This window comes from Phalacrocorax aristotelis, chromosome 13 (assembly GCF_949628215.1).
Source record: "Phalacrocorax aristotelis chromosome 13, bGulAri2.1, whole genome shotgun sequence".
Classification (NCBI taxonomy): Eukaryota; Metazoa; Chordata; class Aves; order Suliformes; family Phalacrocoracidae; genus Phalacrocorax; species Phalacrocorax aristotelis.
The window spans coordinates 9,820,181-9,837,555 of NC_134288.1; the positions used below are offsets into that span (position 1 = coordinate 9,820,181).

At 55.1% G+C, this 17,375-nt stretch overlaps 1 protein-coding gene across 6 annotated transcripts in view; it reads left to right on the forward strand.

Annotated features, from left to right (window-relative positions):
- BCL2L1 (BCL2 like 1) overlaps positions 1 to 15,733 on the forward strand; it is a 17,691-nt gene extending 1,958 nt beyond the window's left edge. For all 6 annotated transcript variants that reach the window (XM_075109003.1, XM_075109004.1, XM_075109002.1 and 3 more), the window contains exon 3: positions 15,238 to 15,733. In XM_075109003.1, the coding sequence (XP_074965104.1) occupies positions 15,238 to 15,375 (138 nt within the window). In that variant the 3' untranslated portion in view covers positions 15,376 to 15,733. The remainder of the gene's footprint in view (positions 1 to 15,237) is intronic.
- The last annotated feature ends 1,642 nt before the right edge of the window (positions 15,734 to 17,375 follow it).

Here is a 17,375-nt window from a genome sequence, read left to right on the forward strand (position 1 = left end):
AGGCCTTGTAGGGAGATAAAGGGGAGTGTGGCCTTTCCCTCTATGCTCTTAACACTGCCCCAAAAGGGTCAGTCTACCGTGATGACACAGTTTATACTCAGATGTGTCCTTCTCCATCCCTGTTTTTTCTACTTCTCCCTGGATGTTACATAAAAGACCTGTTTTCCAAGAGCCTTTGGAAATCTAGTGTCATCCAAGCTTGTTCTTCAAGTGGGAGCCCTTGCTCTTGGGCATGTTCCTGGTGTCATTTAACAGCAGGGAGTGGAGCTTCCTCCTCTCTGAGTGCACAGTGCTCCAGCGGGCTGGCCTGTGGTCTGCTGGGGTAACAGCTACTTCTTCATTCTGGAGACAGGACTTTGCCTTCTGCCATGCTCACGGTGAAGCGAATCCCACAGCAGATCTCCGTGGGCGGGTGGGCTGCTGGGCCTGTCTGAGCTGGTATGGTGGGAGACAGGGCTGAGGTGGAGGCAACCTCTGCACAGGAGAGCTGCTAAACCTGCAGCTGCTTCTTACTTGGCAGGGAGCAATGCTCCCAGCTGCCCCAACAGCAAACCCCAGCACGCTTTCAGTGGTGAGGTATTAACGTGAATAAGCATTTCTTCAGGAAGCATTCTTGAAATGCCAGGTCTGGCTGTGTGGTGCTGCCTGGAACTGCCAGCGGGAGGTATATGACCTACAGATGTCTGAGTTTTCTTTTTGCTTCTGCATCTTAGTGGTTCCCTGCTGGTGTAACCTTTACTGGTTCCCACTGGAAAGAGTTTGTGCTGTCATGTGTTAGCATCTAAATGGTGGGGAATTGCCTTGCTGGTGAGTTAAGGCCTTTCCACCCTCTTCATCTCATTGTTCATCACCAGGCCCCTGCACCTCAAGGAGAGGGCAGGAACCTTTGAGCCCAGCGCTGTGCTCTGTACCCTCCTGTGACAGAGGAGACATGCAGGAGCCCCACAGAGCTCCCCAGCTCCTCTCACCTGGCCAGTGATGCTGGGGACCCCAGAGAAGAGGGGGAGTGGGTGCACCTAGGGTGCAGGAATTCCAGGAATGTGGCTGCCCTGGGGCACTGCCTGGGTGGGGCTGCTCAGGCAGAGGAGCTTGGTTTCAATTAATAACCTGGGATCTGCTAGTCATTTCATCAGGCTGTATCTGGCCCATTAGCACTCTCATGCTGCAGACAACCCTGGCCAAATGCTAGGTTCCTTCCCCCTCCCTCTGGCTTTGGCTTTTAAAGCCACAGATTAGTCTTGGAATTGAGTGATCAAATTGAGGTTTCCAAGCTAGTGTGGCTGTTGCTGTTAGTGACGGATTGGGCTGTATCCTGGAGACCTAGGCGATAATGCAATCTGATTTTTTGTAAATGAACTCTCTGGGGGATTTAGATTAAATCACTGGTGGAAAATCACTGGTCCCTGCTTGCAGGGAATGAAATACCTCCTCCCTCTGTTCCCCACCCCCAGTCATCACGGTTAAGACTTCAATTTTTTTGTCTGTCTGTAAATTCATTGTTTGGAGCAAATATTTGTTCAACAGATTGCAGAAGGGTCAGGACTTCTCCCTATCTGACCCACCCACCGGCTCTGTCTTTGAAGATCACTGTTAGCCTTGTTTCCCACCCAGGGGAGCAGCCTTGCTCTCTTCTTCTAACCTTGAACGGGGCTTCCAACTTCACTGCCCGGGCTGTGCGGGTCGCTGAATGGGAGCTGAGCAGGGTGGTAAAGGCCATAGTGGGAGGGATCCCATCCCACCAGCCACCAAAAAATAAGGGATAGGCAGTGTGGCTGCTGCCAGCCTAGTGCAAACCCTGACCTGTGATTGTTCGACATCTCAGCTGTAGCTTTCCTAAGTGCTCAGGTTTCACCACATCCCTTCTTGTGAAGGTAGCCGTGCCACTCCATGCAAAGGGACGGTGCGGTGCAGTGGGAGCACAGGGGCCATGACAGCTCCTGAGTGTGTCACACGTGGGGGCGTGCGTGGGGATGCTCTGCTTCCCTCTCACATGACTCCATCTGCAGGGAGAAAGCTGCTGGCCCGCTGCTAGCTCCCCATGCAAGAAGAGAGTGCCAGCCTGCCGTTGCTGTGACGGAGCAGTCCCTCCTGCCACCCTGTTTGCACAGGGAGCCTGTTTGGTGCATCTGAGCTGGTAGAGCTTGTCCCATGCAAACAAAGCTCTGCTGAGAGGTGCAGCAGGCAGGTCCCAGTGAGAGGGATGCAAGTTCTGGCAGGCCTGCTTGGCAGGGACCAGGTGGTTTGTGTTTTGGAGCGCTGTGGCACTTCTCTTCCTGGAAAGCCCCTCTGAAAGAGGGAAGGAGCGTGGCTCCATCACAATTGTCGCACAGCCTGGTTGCATAGGAAGCTCTGTTTCATCCTCCACCAGTGGAACAAAAGCAAGCATAGGATGGCCTTGAGGTGCAGGTTTGCCTTCGGAGGGGCCTGTTAAGGCTGCTGTGTGCTGGGCTGTAGCAGTTTTCTTGAGAAACCATTTTTTTGAGGCAAGGGGGAAATGGCAAATCTCGCTACCTAGCATTAACATGAGTGTATTTTGTCACATTTCCTGGCCCTGCCTTGGTTTGCCCTCCTCTCCACAATCTGGTACTGAAAAAATAAACAAGAACAACCCAAGAGGGGCATTTAATAACGAACCAGAAGAGAGCTGCTGCCTTGGTGAGCCATCAAAACCAAAGAGGAGGCTTTCCTGAGGCAGTTGCTTTGGCCAGGACCAGATTCTACTAGCTGTGAAGTTCAAAGAGTGATCCCAGTGGGGATTGGGAGTCATGGTGGGAGAAATGTGGTGAGTGGGAATGCAGGAGGGGGAGGCACAGGGTGAGCAGGAGAGAGTCTGGCAGGCAGAGTTGTACTGACCATGCTTAATCTGTTTGAGAAAGGAAAGTGAGTAGTAGTTCCTACCTGGCTGTGACCTTCCAGTGGATGACAGCTTTTCTTTCAAGATAAAATCTATTTTCATAGTGAGGTTTAAAGAGGGTGTTCTGTGGGGGCTTGGAGGTAGATCTGTGGACACAGAGGCAGGAGGTTTCTTGTTTGCAGGGTGTGTGGTGGGGACCAGCACGAAGGGTCTGTGCTGGGCATGGACTGAAAGCAAACAGCATCTTTATCACCAGTCTGACATCTGAATCCTGACAAGCTGGGCAGAAGGAGGACAGACTGCTTCCCACATTGGCTCTGCGCATCCCAGGCTCTCAGCCGGCCCCGGCTGTGCAGGGTTTGGTGTGCTGGGACATGCATGTTGTGTCGCTCTGTGGTGGACTGGAAGTTTGTGGTTCTGTTTGGGGAAAACCCTTAGAAGATGTCAATATAGCAAACTCATTTTCTATCTCTTTAATTTTTTTCTTGAATGATAGGAAATGACTCAGCCTGTGTCATATGACAGAGTGCAGCTGGGATTTTGTCCTGTGCTCTTTTTCCAACCTTCTCAATGGTTTCAGAGCTAGGCTTCGATTCTCAGCTCTTCAGAAATGCTTTTTGGCCTTGTGCCATTGCCCAGGTATCCTTCACAAGCCTCCCCTGCAACCACTGCATCATCTAGCTGATCCTGGGTGCCCTGGGATCCTCTTGCCTTCTCAGTCCAAGCTTTGTGGGCAGCATGAGATAAGTGCAAGTTGGAATTCTGCTGCTGTTGTGCCCTGAGGTGCGGAGAGGAGCGGTGTGCTAGGTGTGCACAGCACACGTGGAAGAGGCACGGCTGCGTGTTGCACTGTATGGGGACTGCAGCTCCCTCTGGGGTGAGCACGCTTTGCCAAAGCTCTGCCGTTTTGAGTGTTAACACACTGGCTTTCGGCAATGCCCCGGTGCTGCTAATCCCATTTGAGACCACGGCCATCAGCTTCACTTGCTGGCCAACACACAGCAGAGCTGGCTGTAGGAGGTGACTGTGGATAGCCAAGGCCATGCTTTGCTGTCTTAGAGATGAATCCCAACCAGTGGTCTGTGAAGCTTAGCTGGGCTATTGCTTTCCACTTCGTCCTCTGTAATTATTTTACAGTCTGGATCCCTTGCAACTGAGATGATGCCCCCATTGTCATCACCTGCTCAGGATGAAAAAAAATACTCTCTTCCTGCCAGCTGAGTTCCCTCATATCCCTTCGCAGTACTGAGTGTTTCTCTCTGGCTGTGGGAACTGCCTGCCTGATGGTCACTGTCGTCAGGGTCTTGGCCAGGGCTGTCCTGCCTGGCGTGGCTGTCCCAGGTAGCTGCATCCTCACTGGCAGCTGGAGATCTGGGCTCAGCATACAGATCCCTGGCAGCTTCCTGCCCTGCCTGCAACCTGGGAGGCTTTTCTACAGTGCTCTCCAGGAAATGCCATTGGAATGACTTCCACTGCAGCTTCCTGCCCGGCCCACAGCAGCATTCCTGCCACTAGACTGAGTATGATGAAGAGGCGAGTTTTCAGGCTTTGCTCTTCGCCCCGTTTATTCGTTTCTCCTTCTTTGGGACCCTGCCTGTTTTCCTTGCTGCCTCTCGGTGTGCAGTGCAGTTTGATTACGTTCCTTAGATCTGTGATTAGAGCAGGCACCTGGAAGGCAGTGCTGCCCATCACTGGCTGTGGCTCAGAGCAGCCCGCTTAACCCTGCGGCCTTTCAGCAAAAGGGATAGCATTTCCTTCCCTCCCAGGGGAGCCACTGGGAACTCAGATTTGTAAAGCACTCAGGTTCTTCAATCAGAAGAATGGAGTGTCATTTTAAAAAAAAAAAAACCGCACCCACAAAAAACTAAGAAATGATTAACAAACTGGTTCTTGCTGCTCTGTGTTCACAGCTGTTCTCAGTAATGTCAGTCTTCCCAATCATCCTGCTCCTCTCTGAAACTGGACCGGACCTGGGTCCCCCTGAGCACTGCCTAGGATCTCTCCCCATTTCAGCAGCAATGGGGTGCCCCACCACAGCAGAAGGCGTGGGAAGGAGCGATGTTCTCTCTTTTCCCCTGTGCAAGCTGCAGCTTTCTGTATGTGCCTGGGGTGTGGCACCTGATTTCCATGGAGCTCCTGTACAGTTTGTGTACATGGTTTACCCCCGGGAGCGGTGATACACCTGCAGCCCACACCAGGTACAGGCTGAACGGTGGTGCCATCCTTTGAGGCCTTTGCTTAAGCTTTTCTCTGATTTTTACCAAGCTGCTGACAGCTGTAAGCACAGTCCCATCTTGACGTTTCAAGTATTTCTCTAGCAGCTCTTTCCCCACTAACTGCGAAGCACAAGTATTCCCAGAAGGAGCTGGGGGAAGGGAAGGGATGGATATCAGATGTAGAAGTGTTGCAGACCTGCTGAACCGAGAGGCGAGGGATTAATGGTGGCTTCTACCATGGGAGCGGATAGGGGCTGAGGGCAGCTGTTTTCTTTCCCCTCTGGTGACCCCGATAGCAGTTGGGATGTTGACCTACCTGCTGACTGATTCAGTGCGAAGGTATGCTCTGTGGGGTGGCTCTGCCTTTTCGTGGCAGGAGAGTAGCTACGCTCTCCTCCTCCACCCTCCCGAGAGGGATGTTACCCTTAAATGCTATTGTTCAAAACAACTAAAGATTAACACAGATAATGGAGGCATGAAAGGGAAGCGGTGTCCTTTGGTGCCAGGGCACTCCCTGGTTTGCTGCCCTGGCCTTGAACAGGGAAACCATTCCTCCTTCTTCCTCCCCACCTGGAAGGATGCAGAGGGGTGTTTTGTGCAAAATCTCTCTGAAGTCCCGCTCCTAATCGTCCTTGAGATGCCAAGGGCTTAAGTTAGGGAACGTGCTTTCTAGAGGCATGCAAGAGCTTTCCCTGGGGTGGGGGATGTGAGGGCTGTGCTGAGTGCACCAGGGCAGGTTCAGTGTGTAGGTTGGCCCTCTCTGCATTCAGGTGGGAAGAAGGGTTACTCTCCGCCACAGAAGCAGAGCAGCCTGGCAGAGCGAGGGGGCAGAGGGCTGCTGGGAGGCAGAGCCGTTAGCAGATGGCTCCAGCTGGGCTTACCGGGGAGCAGGTGTGGGTTTCGGGAGGCAGCCTTTTAAGAGAGATGTCAATTTTGAACCCGGGAGGCTCAAGGGGCTGAGCCGTGGCTGTCATGACTTGTATGCTAGAGAGCTGTGACCTAGTTGTGCTGTAGAAATGGTCGTTTTATTTTTTAGGTATTTTGCTTATTTTATTCTTATGTTTAATTTAGTTAGCAAAAAAAGAAAAAAGAGTCAGAGGGCTGAGCCGTGCTGGGAAGGACTGCCTGCAGGCGGGAACGCCTGCTGCAGCGCCTCCATGCAGCCAGCATCTCTCCAGCCGTCCATGTCTTCTCTCGGACACGTGCTCACGTGTACCAGCCCAGTGCTGTCTCTCAGGATCTCTTTAATGGGAAACCCAGTGCACTCAGCACTGCTGCCTGCCTCCAGGGTAGCAAGGGAGGGAGGAGCAGGATTTGGAGCATTAACCAGAGAGACTCCCGTGGCCACTGGGACTGTGCTATAACTGGTCTGTTTTCCCTCTGCTCCTGGGAGCAGGGAACTGGGCAAGCCGGCATTTCAGCAGGCTTTGGGCTGGTTACTCTCTCAACTGCCGCTTGCCCCCACATTTACATGGTGTGCCCAAGGAAGGGTAATAGGCTGTATCTGTGAAGAGGAAAGTTTCAGGGGTCTGTGCAATTCCCTTGGGGAGAGCTGCTTGAATTTATTGCATTATCCTCCTTCCTGCTCAAGCTTGTGTTTAAGCTGTGTCTGCAGACATAGCTTCTGATTTAAGTAGATCCAATTAGTAGCTAGCTTCTGGCATCAGTATCCTGCCTGGGGAGATGAAGAACCTCTGGTGGGAGTGGGGCCAGGCTCAGCCTTTCTGCCCCTGCTCCTGATCTAGGATGGACCCAGAGCTCCCCAGCTTGCAGCCCCAGTCCTGACTTGGGGGAAGACGGAGGCAGGTGTCCTCTGCTCCGTACTCTGCCTGGCCAAGAACAAAGAGCAGGCAGGTTCTCCCTGCCTGTACCGCTGCCAGGTGCTCTTAAAACTGAAATCAAATACTCCAAAACATGACAGCTTGGCAGCAGGCAGGGCTTTGAGTGTGAGCAGGAGCTGCTCAGGCTGGGAGGTGTGCGAGGGGCCGACAGGCAGAGCTGTGCAGGGACCTGTCTGTTGGGGTAGGACTGTGTGCCCAAAGGGAAGGAGCTGCTGGAGCTGGCTGCTTCCTGAAGGAGCATGAGTTTTCTTCTCTGCTGGAGGGTGAAGGGCTCTTTGGAAAGCTCAGAGAAGAGGCCTAGGCTGGCACAGAGCTGATTTGGTTTGAGTGCAGCTAACACTATGCTCAGGTGGAGCAGGACAGCTGTCTGCATCACTTCATTGGTTCTCCAAACAATACTAGTCCCATTTGCACATCTCTGGTTTTTGCCATCATTGAGGCTGAGGAAGGCTGGGGACGCTACGAGGGTTGTGCAAGGAGCACAGCTGGCAGCAGTACGTGACATTACTCTGTGTATAACTCATGGCAAGCTGGCTCAGGGTTTGGGCTGGGATGTGGGAGCTGGGTGTGTATGTGGCCCTGGGTAGTATCTGGGTGACATATGGCTTATGTATGGAGAAAATGAGGTATTGCTACCTGTAAATCAGCCATCATAGCAGTGTTGCAAATGCTTCCATGCTGTATTGGCATGGCTCACTAGTGTATTAAACTTGCCGGAGAGCTAACATCTTTTATTAGAGCAACTGACCTCACTGAGAAGCTTCCAGTGCACCAACCAGTGATTATTTCATGCAACAACATGTATGGAGGCGCCCAGGGCAGAGCAAAGTCTCCTGCTCATGCTGCACAGCTTTCTCCTGCACTTGCTGCATCAGCTGCATACTCTGCTTCCTGCCCTCAAGTCAGCAGGGATTTTGCTAAAAGGGACTTCATGGCCTGAATCATTTGAGATTTCATGTGGACTAACAGGAAGTGAAAACAGAATGAGCACATCTTCCTCCTCTTCCTGCACCTCCACCCTTTCCCCTTTTTCATTCAAGTGGCATGTAAGAATTACAGCAGCCTCGTGAGGCGCTGGGGTTGAAGAGAGAAGTGGTAAGACTTGGCTGGTGCTCCTCTGGGATGCTGGAGGACAAGTGGCTCAAGGTGTGAGAACCAGGCAGCCCTTCCCCAGGACCCACCTCCCCTGGGGGCTGTCCCTGCACCCAGCCTTGCTTGCTCGGGCATTGGTGATGCTGCAGTTCCCTGTGGGGTGGGTTTGGGATACACTCACACTGTGGTTAAGGGCTGGGGATAGCCGTCGGCATCCCACAGTTCAGCCCCTGGATAGGAGGGAACATGGCTCCACAGCTGGGCACTTGCAAGTGTGGCATGTCTCCTCGGCGCAGGTTTCCCCACAGTTACACAAGGGCACAATTGCACAGGAGCTGTGACGTCTGGGAAGAGCAATGACAAGGTGAAAATTGAGCTTTGTTCCCTGGGCGCAGGGGACCCTGCTGAGGTGCTTGTCCAGTGCAGCAAGCTGGCTGTAACACTCAGGCTCCCCAGCACCACAGGCGGCAGATAACTGTGAAATTAAAGCAGGAGTCTTCCCCTGCCCCCCGAGCGTGCCCCTTGCACAAAAGGCAGGCAGGCTGCTCTGCCTGCCAGGGCTCAGACACCATCTGTCCGGTGGGGAGAAGCATCAGAGAGACCGTCTTTCTTCGGACTATTCCACTTAATGCCCTTTGGAAAACAATCCCATTCCCAGCAGGTGCTAATCTTTTGAGTGGATCCGGCTCAACCAATGTGTTCTTTGCTGTGCCTTTGTACCGGAGCTTTGTCGCCTGCCAGCCGTCCTGCTGTTGAGCATGCCTGACACCGGCTGGGGCTTCAGCACCTTTGGGAGTCCTCAGCCTGGTTAGTTCTGGGAGAAACACTGATGAAAGAAGGATGCAAGTAGATTAGTCATTCACACTGGCTCCTGCTTTAATACACATGAATGTTTCAGCAGATTCCTGGAACAGAGAGCACAATTCCCTGCTCCCCATCTCGTGCTGTGCGCTGCAGTCTCCTGGGGCAGGGACAGGGGTTACAGCTGTCACTGTAGCCCCTTTCATGTATTTGGAAAATACTGAAATTGTGCTGAATGGTGTGGGGTTATTGCAGGTTCCCTGGAGCTGTTGATGGAACCAGTTTGACAGAAGGCTGCCACAGCAAGGATTAGGGCTGAAATGTGCTAGTGAGGGTTTGTTTCTGCTTAGAAGGAGCTGGCTCTGGCCCTCACTCTGCTGAGCCCCCTAGGTTTGCTGGGCTTCAGGCTGAGGCCCCAGGGGCAGCCTCCCCGCAGGCTGCAGCCTTAGAGACTCTGTGTGTGGCAAGGTGGGTCGGGAGGAGAGCTGAGGCAGGGATGTGCTTATTCAATTAACCCTTTTGAGTTTGTGGCTGCATCCCTCAAGATCGCAGGTTTCCCAGCATGCAGGAGCTTGGGCAAGGGCAGCACCCCAGCGCCTGCAGCACCCAAGCACCCACACCCAGTGCAGGAGAGGTAGGGGAGGCAGTGGGGCAGGTGGGTGGCATTCCCTGCTATTGTCATGGAGATCAGCAGCTGCTTCCTTGGAGGTCACCATTTGCATAACAGTTAGAGCTGGGTCTCTGGAGCATTTGCACCTGCGAGTGTGCTGTCCCCAGAGCCAGCCCCTTCCCGACCCCACTTCCCCAGAGCCCCTTCCCCACTCCATCCCAAGCCTGCCCAGGGTGCTGACGGGGACCAGAGGAGTGAAGTTGTGGATCTGGAGAAGCTCTGAAACTGCTGCCTTGGATGGCAGGTTTCTTTGGGATGATGTACCTGAGTGGGGAGCTAATGTTGACCTCCAATCCTGATACCATGGGCAGTGCTGTGTGACTGGCGCAGGCATGCTCGGTGTCCCCACCATCCTCCTTTAGGGCCTGGGCTTCAGACAGGGCAGAGGGTGCTCAAGGCCACATGCAGTTGCAGTGTCTAGGGGAGCAGGGCAGAGGGAGGACCTCCAGGATGTCTCTTCCACTTCCATAGTGTGTAGGGACCAGCTGAGTTGTGTTTACAGGATCCTAGTGGCAGCCTTTTGGAATACTTATGTGTTCAGTTTTTTTCTGAAAGATCTCAGCTGCCTTTTCCCCCTGTGCTTCACCTCCAGGTTCACATATGCCAGTCCCATGTGGTGAGCTGGCAGCCCGAAGGGGCTCTGGGAGCAGGTTGCTGTTGACGCAGGGCTTTGTTGTGGTCTGCGCTGAGCTGCTGCCTTTCTTTTTCCGAGCTTGTCTCGCTGCTCAGCACAGAACTGTTCCCAGCATCTCATTAACAAATGTCTGGTCATCCAGATGACTCCATTCCTGGCCGGCAATTGGTGTTAGACCTCTTAGCAGTAACACAGCTGTAGTTACAGTAAAGGTATAACAGAAACAGCCTTGTTTTCAAGTGAAACATTGCCTCGTGATGAGAATGCCTGGGTTGGGAGTCAGATGCTGTGGCTCATGCTGCTGGCTTGTATGCAACTTTAGGGAAAGCATTTAACCTCTCTGTACCTCTGTTTATCTGTCTGGGGACAATGCTGATAAAACACATTGAGATCCTTGGGTGGGAAAGGCTTTTGTATGTAGGGAGCTGGTTGCTGTGGGTGTCTCTGAGGCAGGCTGGCTGGGTATTGGAGGTGTAGCTCCTGCTGGAAGCAGAGTCTCTGTGTCAAAGTCGGACCAAATGCCACTGGTTCACCATGAATAGTCACGGTAGAGCCTCTCTCTTCTCTGCTGGTTGTCAGATCTTCGTGCTGGTGTATTGGTGACATCCACATCCTTCACCTCCCCATGCAAGGGAAGCTTTGAGCACCCAAACTTTGCCCTCCCCAGCAGCTGCCACCCTCCCCTTCCTGCTCTGTCCCAGGCTCGTAAGAGACCAGATGGGGATTCATTGCCCACATCTGCTTCCTCCACCTGCCCTCATGGTTTGGTGTCGCTTACTGAATCCTCTTTCCCCCAGTGTTGAGGCTTATCTTGAAAGAGGAACCCACCCTGCTTTGCTCACCCTGAATGGGATCTAGCAACTGTTCTCGCTCCTGTTTGGCCATGGGAGCTGCTTCAGGCAGTGCTGGTGAATGAAACCAGCTGAACCTCTGGGGCTGGGTACCAGCAAGAGGCTGAAACTTTGGGTCTTCCCATTTCCAGGCCAGGATATGAACACTGTCTCAGCCAGACCTTGATTAATCTCTTCTCCCACCTGAGACGGAGCACTTTGGGTCATACCTGTTCATCTTTTTTCTCTTCTATAGTGTCATGTATCATCACTGGGCAGTGTTTAAATGCTGCTGTGTCACCCCCTCTCTCCCCAACAGTGGGTTGTAGTTTGGGGCACTGCAGGTGTCTGGAGAGCCTTTGGCATGCAGAACCTCCTTCCCCCAGCTCTGTGAGGTGGTGGGCACTGGTGGAGTCTGGATTTCCAGGTCCTCTACCTTCTGCACACAGCATGTGCAGCTGGATGGAGGCCCCCCCTCAGCAAGTGCTGGTTTAGGCTCCAGCAAGAAGACGTTGTGTCCTTTCCCAGTGCTGGGCGAGGAGAGGCAGGGGATTGCCTTTTGCGTAGGCATAACCTCTCGCTGCTTCCTCATTGCCTGCCCCAGAGCATCCTCCTCTTGGACACGTCTGTCACCCGGGGTAGGGAAGGGGATGTGACTGGTGTTCTGCTGTGGAACAGCCTGTCCTCTCTGGACCTGGGGTGGAAGAGGCCCACGGGCACGTGGAGAGGGCGGTTGAGACACTGACGTGCTGTTGCTACCAGAGTCCTTGTGAGCAACTCAGGAATTCCAAATATTTCCTCTCAGATAAAGGTGACTGGAGGCGGCCAGAAATATCTGGACGTGTCTGGGCAAGCCTGAGATCCCAAACACCAGGGCAGAGAGGTCAGAATCAGTACTGGGAGTGCTGGGCTTCAGGTGCAGAGTGGCCAAGGCCCCGGGCAGTGTGGGAACTGAGCAAGCTGTCTTTCCCTAACCTTCAACCCACCCCCAGGACAGGGAGGGGAGGACGCTTCTGCCTGTTTTCCCACTCCCCCTGGTCTGGGATCACTGTTCCCAGGGGACACATCTGGGTTTGCAGTTGTGCAGGGGCTGAGCTGTTGCAGCTCCTGGGGACAGTTTCCCCAGGGAAGGGCAAGGCGCTCTCCTCCTGAGTCCCCTGTGTCCCCCAGCTGTGGCTCCAGCAGCTGTGGCTCCATTCCAGGGGTGAGGGAGAGGGGCTCATGTCCCCTCCCTGCCCATGCGGGGCTCTTGTCATGCTCTTCTCCATCTGTAGCACCCGATAGCTCTCGGTTCACCGTATGCCATTTATCTCTTGTTAAGCAAACACTTCCTTTTCTTAGAAGTAAGGGCTTCAAAACATGCTTCTTGGAACTGCCTTTCCCTAAGCTCGGCAGCACATAAAATCGAGAAGGCAACGCAGAGGCTCGGCTGCCAGCCCTCCCCGGCTCCCTGCCCTGCCTGTGGGGGCCCTCTCCTGGTGCCTGCCCTGCTGGGTAACTGCAAGTCCCCTTCCACCTCCACAGCCTTCCTGGGGACATCCCCTCCCATAGGTCAGGAGGAGCCTGTAGAGATGAGTTGGGCTTGGTGGGCAGGCCTTAGTGAATCCCGAGCAAAGTGGCTTGTCCTGGGGAATACATCACCTCCTTCCTCCTGCTGAGTGCTTGTGCAGCATTGGGTGCTGTGGGTGTGTGGTGGGGACATGCTTCCAAGGGAAGGACCTTCCCTGGAATGCAGGAGCCCCAGTACAGAGGGATATTGTAGGGTTGGTGCAGGTGCTCCACAGCTGGTGGTTTTGGACAAGCCCATGCCTTCTGCCCTGGTTCCCCTGTGCCCTCCGTTCCCGCCAGCCTCCTCTCAGTTTGCTGCCACTTGCCATGCACTGTCACTGCTCTGCTGCTCGTCACTACCTATCAGCAGAGGGATTTCCTGTGCCATAATTAAAAATATCCCCTCCTTGAGTTTGGGATCTCCTCCCATCCCTCTCCTGCAGCACATCACTGGCTGATTCTGTGCCCTTCCTCCTGGGCAAGTGGCCAGGCAGCGGGGCTGGCAGTGAACAGCAGCCATCACCTTTCTCCCTGGACAGCACCTGCGTGTGAGCCACCATCCTGCTGGTTCCTGCGGGGCCGGGATGCAATATAATGCCTCCATAGAGCTCACACCAGCTGGCAGGCCTGTTGGGAAGTGAGCTGCCTTGTGCTGCTCTGTGTAGGTGGTGCGAGTTACACGGACAGTTGTCACATCCCTGAAGAGGACTCTGAGCAAGCTGGCAGCAGTGATGTGCTCTAGGATGAGTGAGCAATGTCCCTGTTGTCCCAGTGCCCTGTCCCTGGGTCTGCTGTGACCTCATCATGGTCAGGGGGATGTGAAAGGCAGCCGGGGAAGTCAGGAGACGGTGTTTGGTAGAAGGCAGAGAAGAGCTTTGGTGGGGCAGAAGTGGGTGCTCAGGTTAACAGCTCACCTGTGTGGTTGTTCAAGTACCTGCTCCCCTGTTGCAGGGAGACCTGTGGCCAAGGAGAGGGACACAGCTTATCTCCCTGGGAGCAAGCATGGATGCCTGTGGCATGCCTTGCTGTGAAAAGCTGTGTGAGAGCTTGGTCATGCGTGTGTGTATGTCTGGCAAGGTGAGGAGATATTCCACAAGCTGTGACCATACTTGGCCTGTTTTTGGGGGAGCTGGGGGCCTGGCACCACATTTCTATAAATGATGGAGAGGCAGCTGCCTAAAAAGCCTCTTGATCCCAGCCATGATCTGAGCACCAAACCCTGCTGCAGGTCCTGTGGCAGCAGTTGCAGCTCATCACAGGCTGTGGGCAGGCGTGGGAGGCAGCTTGCAGGCAGAGCTGCTAGACCCAGGCAGGCTGGGATGCTGCCCCTGCCTCTGGGGAGGCTATGGTAAGGCGTGACACAAGCTCAGTGTCAGCTGGGCTTATCTCTGCTTTCCCAGAGCAGCCGGGTTACTGGAACTTCGTTCACTTATCAGGGAACAGAGAACCTTGCTGGGAAGATGGGCTCAAGGTGCAACAGCTGAGCTGCCCAGCACTCTGAGCTGCCGGCGATCCCTGAGCCCAGAGCTCACAGCTCTGGCTCCCTCTAGCCCTGGTGCTCCTGCTGGGCCCTGATAAAACCTGGGAGCTGCTGGGGCCTAAAGTTCCCTGCTTCATGTAGTCTGCCCATGGACCCCCCCTTCCCTGCAGTGCGTGTGGCCTGGGGACCCGAGGAGCTATCCTCACAGTGGTCCATGGTCCCTGGGTGCCCAGGAGAGCATGAGAGGTGGGGTGGTGCCATTGGGGTGCTGTGTGGGCACAGGGGTCAGAGGTATGGTGCCATGGGATCACTGCATGGGCACAGGGGGCAGAGGTGTTCTCTGAGAGCCTGTTTTTTGGGAGCAGTTCAGCTCTGGTGGTCTCTCCCACTCTGCCCTTCATCTCCCCCAGTCCAGGCCACGGCCATCTGTCCCCAGCTCTGTCACACATCTCCCTTGGAGGGAGAGGGGCTGTGGCTGTTTGCTGCACAGTGGCTCTGTTGAAATCTGCCCTGCTCTTGCTGTTGCTGAAGATGAAGGACTGGAGGTGGCCAGCTTGGACGAGCTGGGCCAGAGTGACTGCATTCCTGGCTGGGCCTTGTGCTTGGCCTGCTCTCCTGAAACCAGTGGAAGGCAGGAGTTTCGCGACCCAGAGCGTCTGCCTTCACCACAGGGATTCGTGAAATCCAGATCGTGCTGCAGAGTAACCTGCGATGGCCAGGCCATGGGAGCGCTTGTCTTACTGGCATGTGGCAGTAGGGAGAGGGAGGTGTGAGGCTCCACTTCGGATACAAAAGCAGCAGGGGGATGCGTGGTGGGGACTCCTGCCACAACCCTGGGTATCAACCCTTCTGCTGCTCCCCCAGGCCTCGGCTGTGGAATAAAGCCCAGCATTTTCCTGCTGCAGTGATTTCTATCACACTTCGATGCTAATTTTAGAGAGCCTAGAGCACGTGATACATCTCCTGCCCTGCCCGCATGGTATTCTCCTTGCAAATCCTTTCTGGCATCCACTTCTCTCATGACTGGTCCTGTACTTCCCCCATCACCCTCTGTGCATGATTCAGAGCAAGGAAGCACAAGGCGTCTGTCATCCGCCTGGTCCCCACCAGAGCTTTCCTGCCAGCAGGAGCCCAACAGCCTTCCTGCCCCTTGCTGCTGCGTCTTCCCCTCCAGCCTGCTCCACGGAGGAGGAAGGAGCCCCAGAAAGCAGCAGAGAGGGTCTCTGTGCTCTGCTCCCACCCCTCTGCTTACCACTTCTCTTTTCCCACAGGAGCGGTTTGTGGACCTCTATGGGAACAACGCTGCTGCCGAGGTGAGGAAGGGCCAGGAGACCTTCAACAAATGGCTCCTGACCGGGGCGACGGTGGCAGGAGTACTTCTGCTGGGATCCCTGCTGAGCCGCAAGTGACCCGCTGCCGAGTCCCCCTGTCACCAGGATGGCTGCGCCTTCACCACCACATCCACTACACTCCGCTCCCGAGCACCATCACCAGCGCAGGGGGCAGCCCCCCCGCCTTCCCGGGCGAGTGCCCCGCTCCACGGAGCTTTCTTCCTCATGCCGCCAGTTCCTTTTGTCGTAGTCCCTCTTATTTACCGTTCTGTTGTGTTTTTAAAGGCGCTGAGACCAATGCAGCACTTCAGCCAACAGCTCCCAGCTCTGGGGAAATCCAGGCAGCCTGGGGGGAGTACTGGCTAGAAGGTGTCCCAGCTCTGCAGGGTCCTCTAGATCACTTTGAAGAGAATAAACAGACTTATTTTTGCATGTGTGAGTGTGTGCGTGTGTATAGATGTGTCACTAATGTAAGGTTCCCCAGCCAGAGCAAGGGTCGAGGCTCCGTGCCCTCGGATCCGGCATGCTCAGGCCCTGGGAAGAGGCAGGCTGCCGAATGGGACTGAGCTTCCCTGCAGCATCCTTACCCCGTCCCCGCTTCCTCCAGGCAGAGCTCGTCCCTGTGGTGGTGGGGGAGCCAGGAGGAAGAGGCAGAGTCCGGGGTCGAAGAGCTCTGCCCTTGTGTCAGCCCCCGAGCCCCTTTCTGCCCAGACATCAGCTGCTGGGAGCTGAGGCTGGGCTTGGGTTGAGGATTGTGTCAGGCCCAGGGCTGTGCCTCGTTTGAAGGAATCCTCCTCCTCCTCTTCTTCCTCCTCCCTCTGAATGTAGATTGCTGTGGGGCATTGCACATCTTTCCCCATGCCTGCTTCTCCATGTGGCAAAGAAGGGAGGCAGGCAAGGGGGGGAGAGCGCTTTGCCCTGGCACAAGGGACTCTCCAGAGACCCAGGGCTGCTGCATCTAGCAAGTGCAGGAATACAGGGTGGGGGGATGGAAGGGGCAGAGGGAGCGATGCTCCTGCCAGGCCTGGGGATGGCTGCAGGGGAAGGCAGACACCTGGGAGCAGCCCCACTGTGGCTGATCCATGGGGGTATGAGCCTGGGGGTGGTGGGAGTGAGGGCTGGCACTGGCTGAGAGCCAACCCTGCTGCCAGGAAGCCTTTTTGGGGACAGCGGGAGCCATTGGCCTCTCCTGTGCTTCCCCCAGTTGCTGCCAGTCCCCGTAGTGCAGGCAGATCCCTGTCCCCGTGGCGTGGCTGTGACGGGTGCGTGCAGTGGCAGAGGTACCTGACTTCCCCCACCGCGCTGCTTCTGTGGCACTGGACCTCCAGGCTTTGAGCTGAAATTAGCTTCAAAAATAACCCCTAGTCCTTCGGAGACCACCACCGGCAGACCCAGCTGTCCTCATGGGCTTGTCTGTGTGCATACCGCCCGCGCTCTGCTGTACATATCCGAGTAGTTTTTAATTCATTTGTGAATACTCTTAATGCTATTTTTGTTAACTTGTCTGTCCGTATTTATGTGTGGGGCCGTGCTCCCTGCAGAGGCCAAGGTGGGATGGAGGCGGGGGGGGAAACTGGAGGTTCCTGGGGTTCCTGTCTGGCCACCGAGCACAGACGCGCACTCCCCGTGGAGGATCTCCCAGAGCCAGGAGTGGATCCTATGTGGGGAGTGCGAGGATTAGCATTAGCCCGTCGAATGCTTCGGTTTGCAGGTGGAGGTGAGTCCACTAATAAACTCTCATAATTGGACCTGCTGATGGTGCTGTGGTCTTTGTGAGCACGTTGGAGGGGTTTATTCGGGCAGCTTTGGGCAGGAGCTGCCTTCAGCGGGGTGGAGGGAGGGGGGCCGAGTCCTCTCCTTTTCCTGGGGAAGGGTTGCATGTTCTGGGTGGGTGGCGGGGGTGTGGCTGTTGGCCCAAGGGGGTGGTGCTGGGTTGACGTGGCAAGGTGTTGCCTGCTTGGCCATGGCTGCCTGTCTCCATCACAGGCAGCCTCGGGGCAGACCCCTGCCCATTCCTTCCACTTCTCACCGGGACCAGGCTCCTGCGCCCTCGTCTGTTGGGCAGGAGAGCTCAGTCC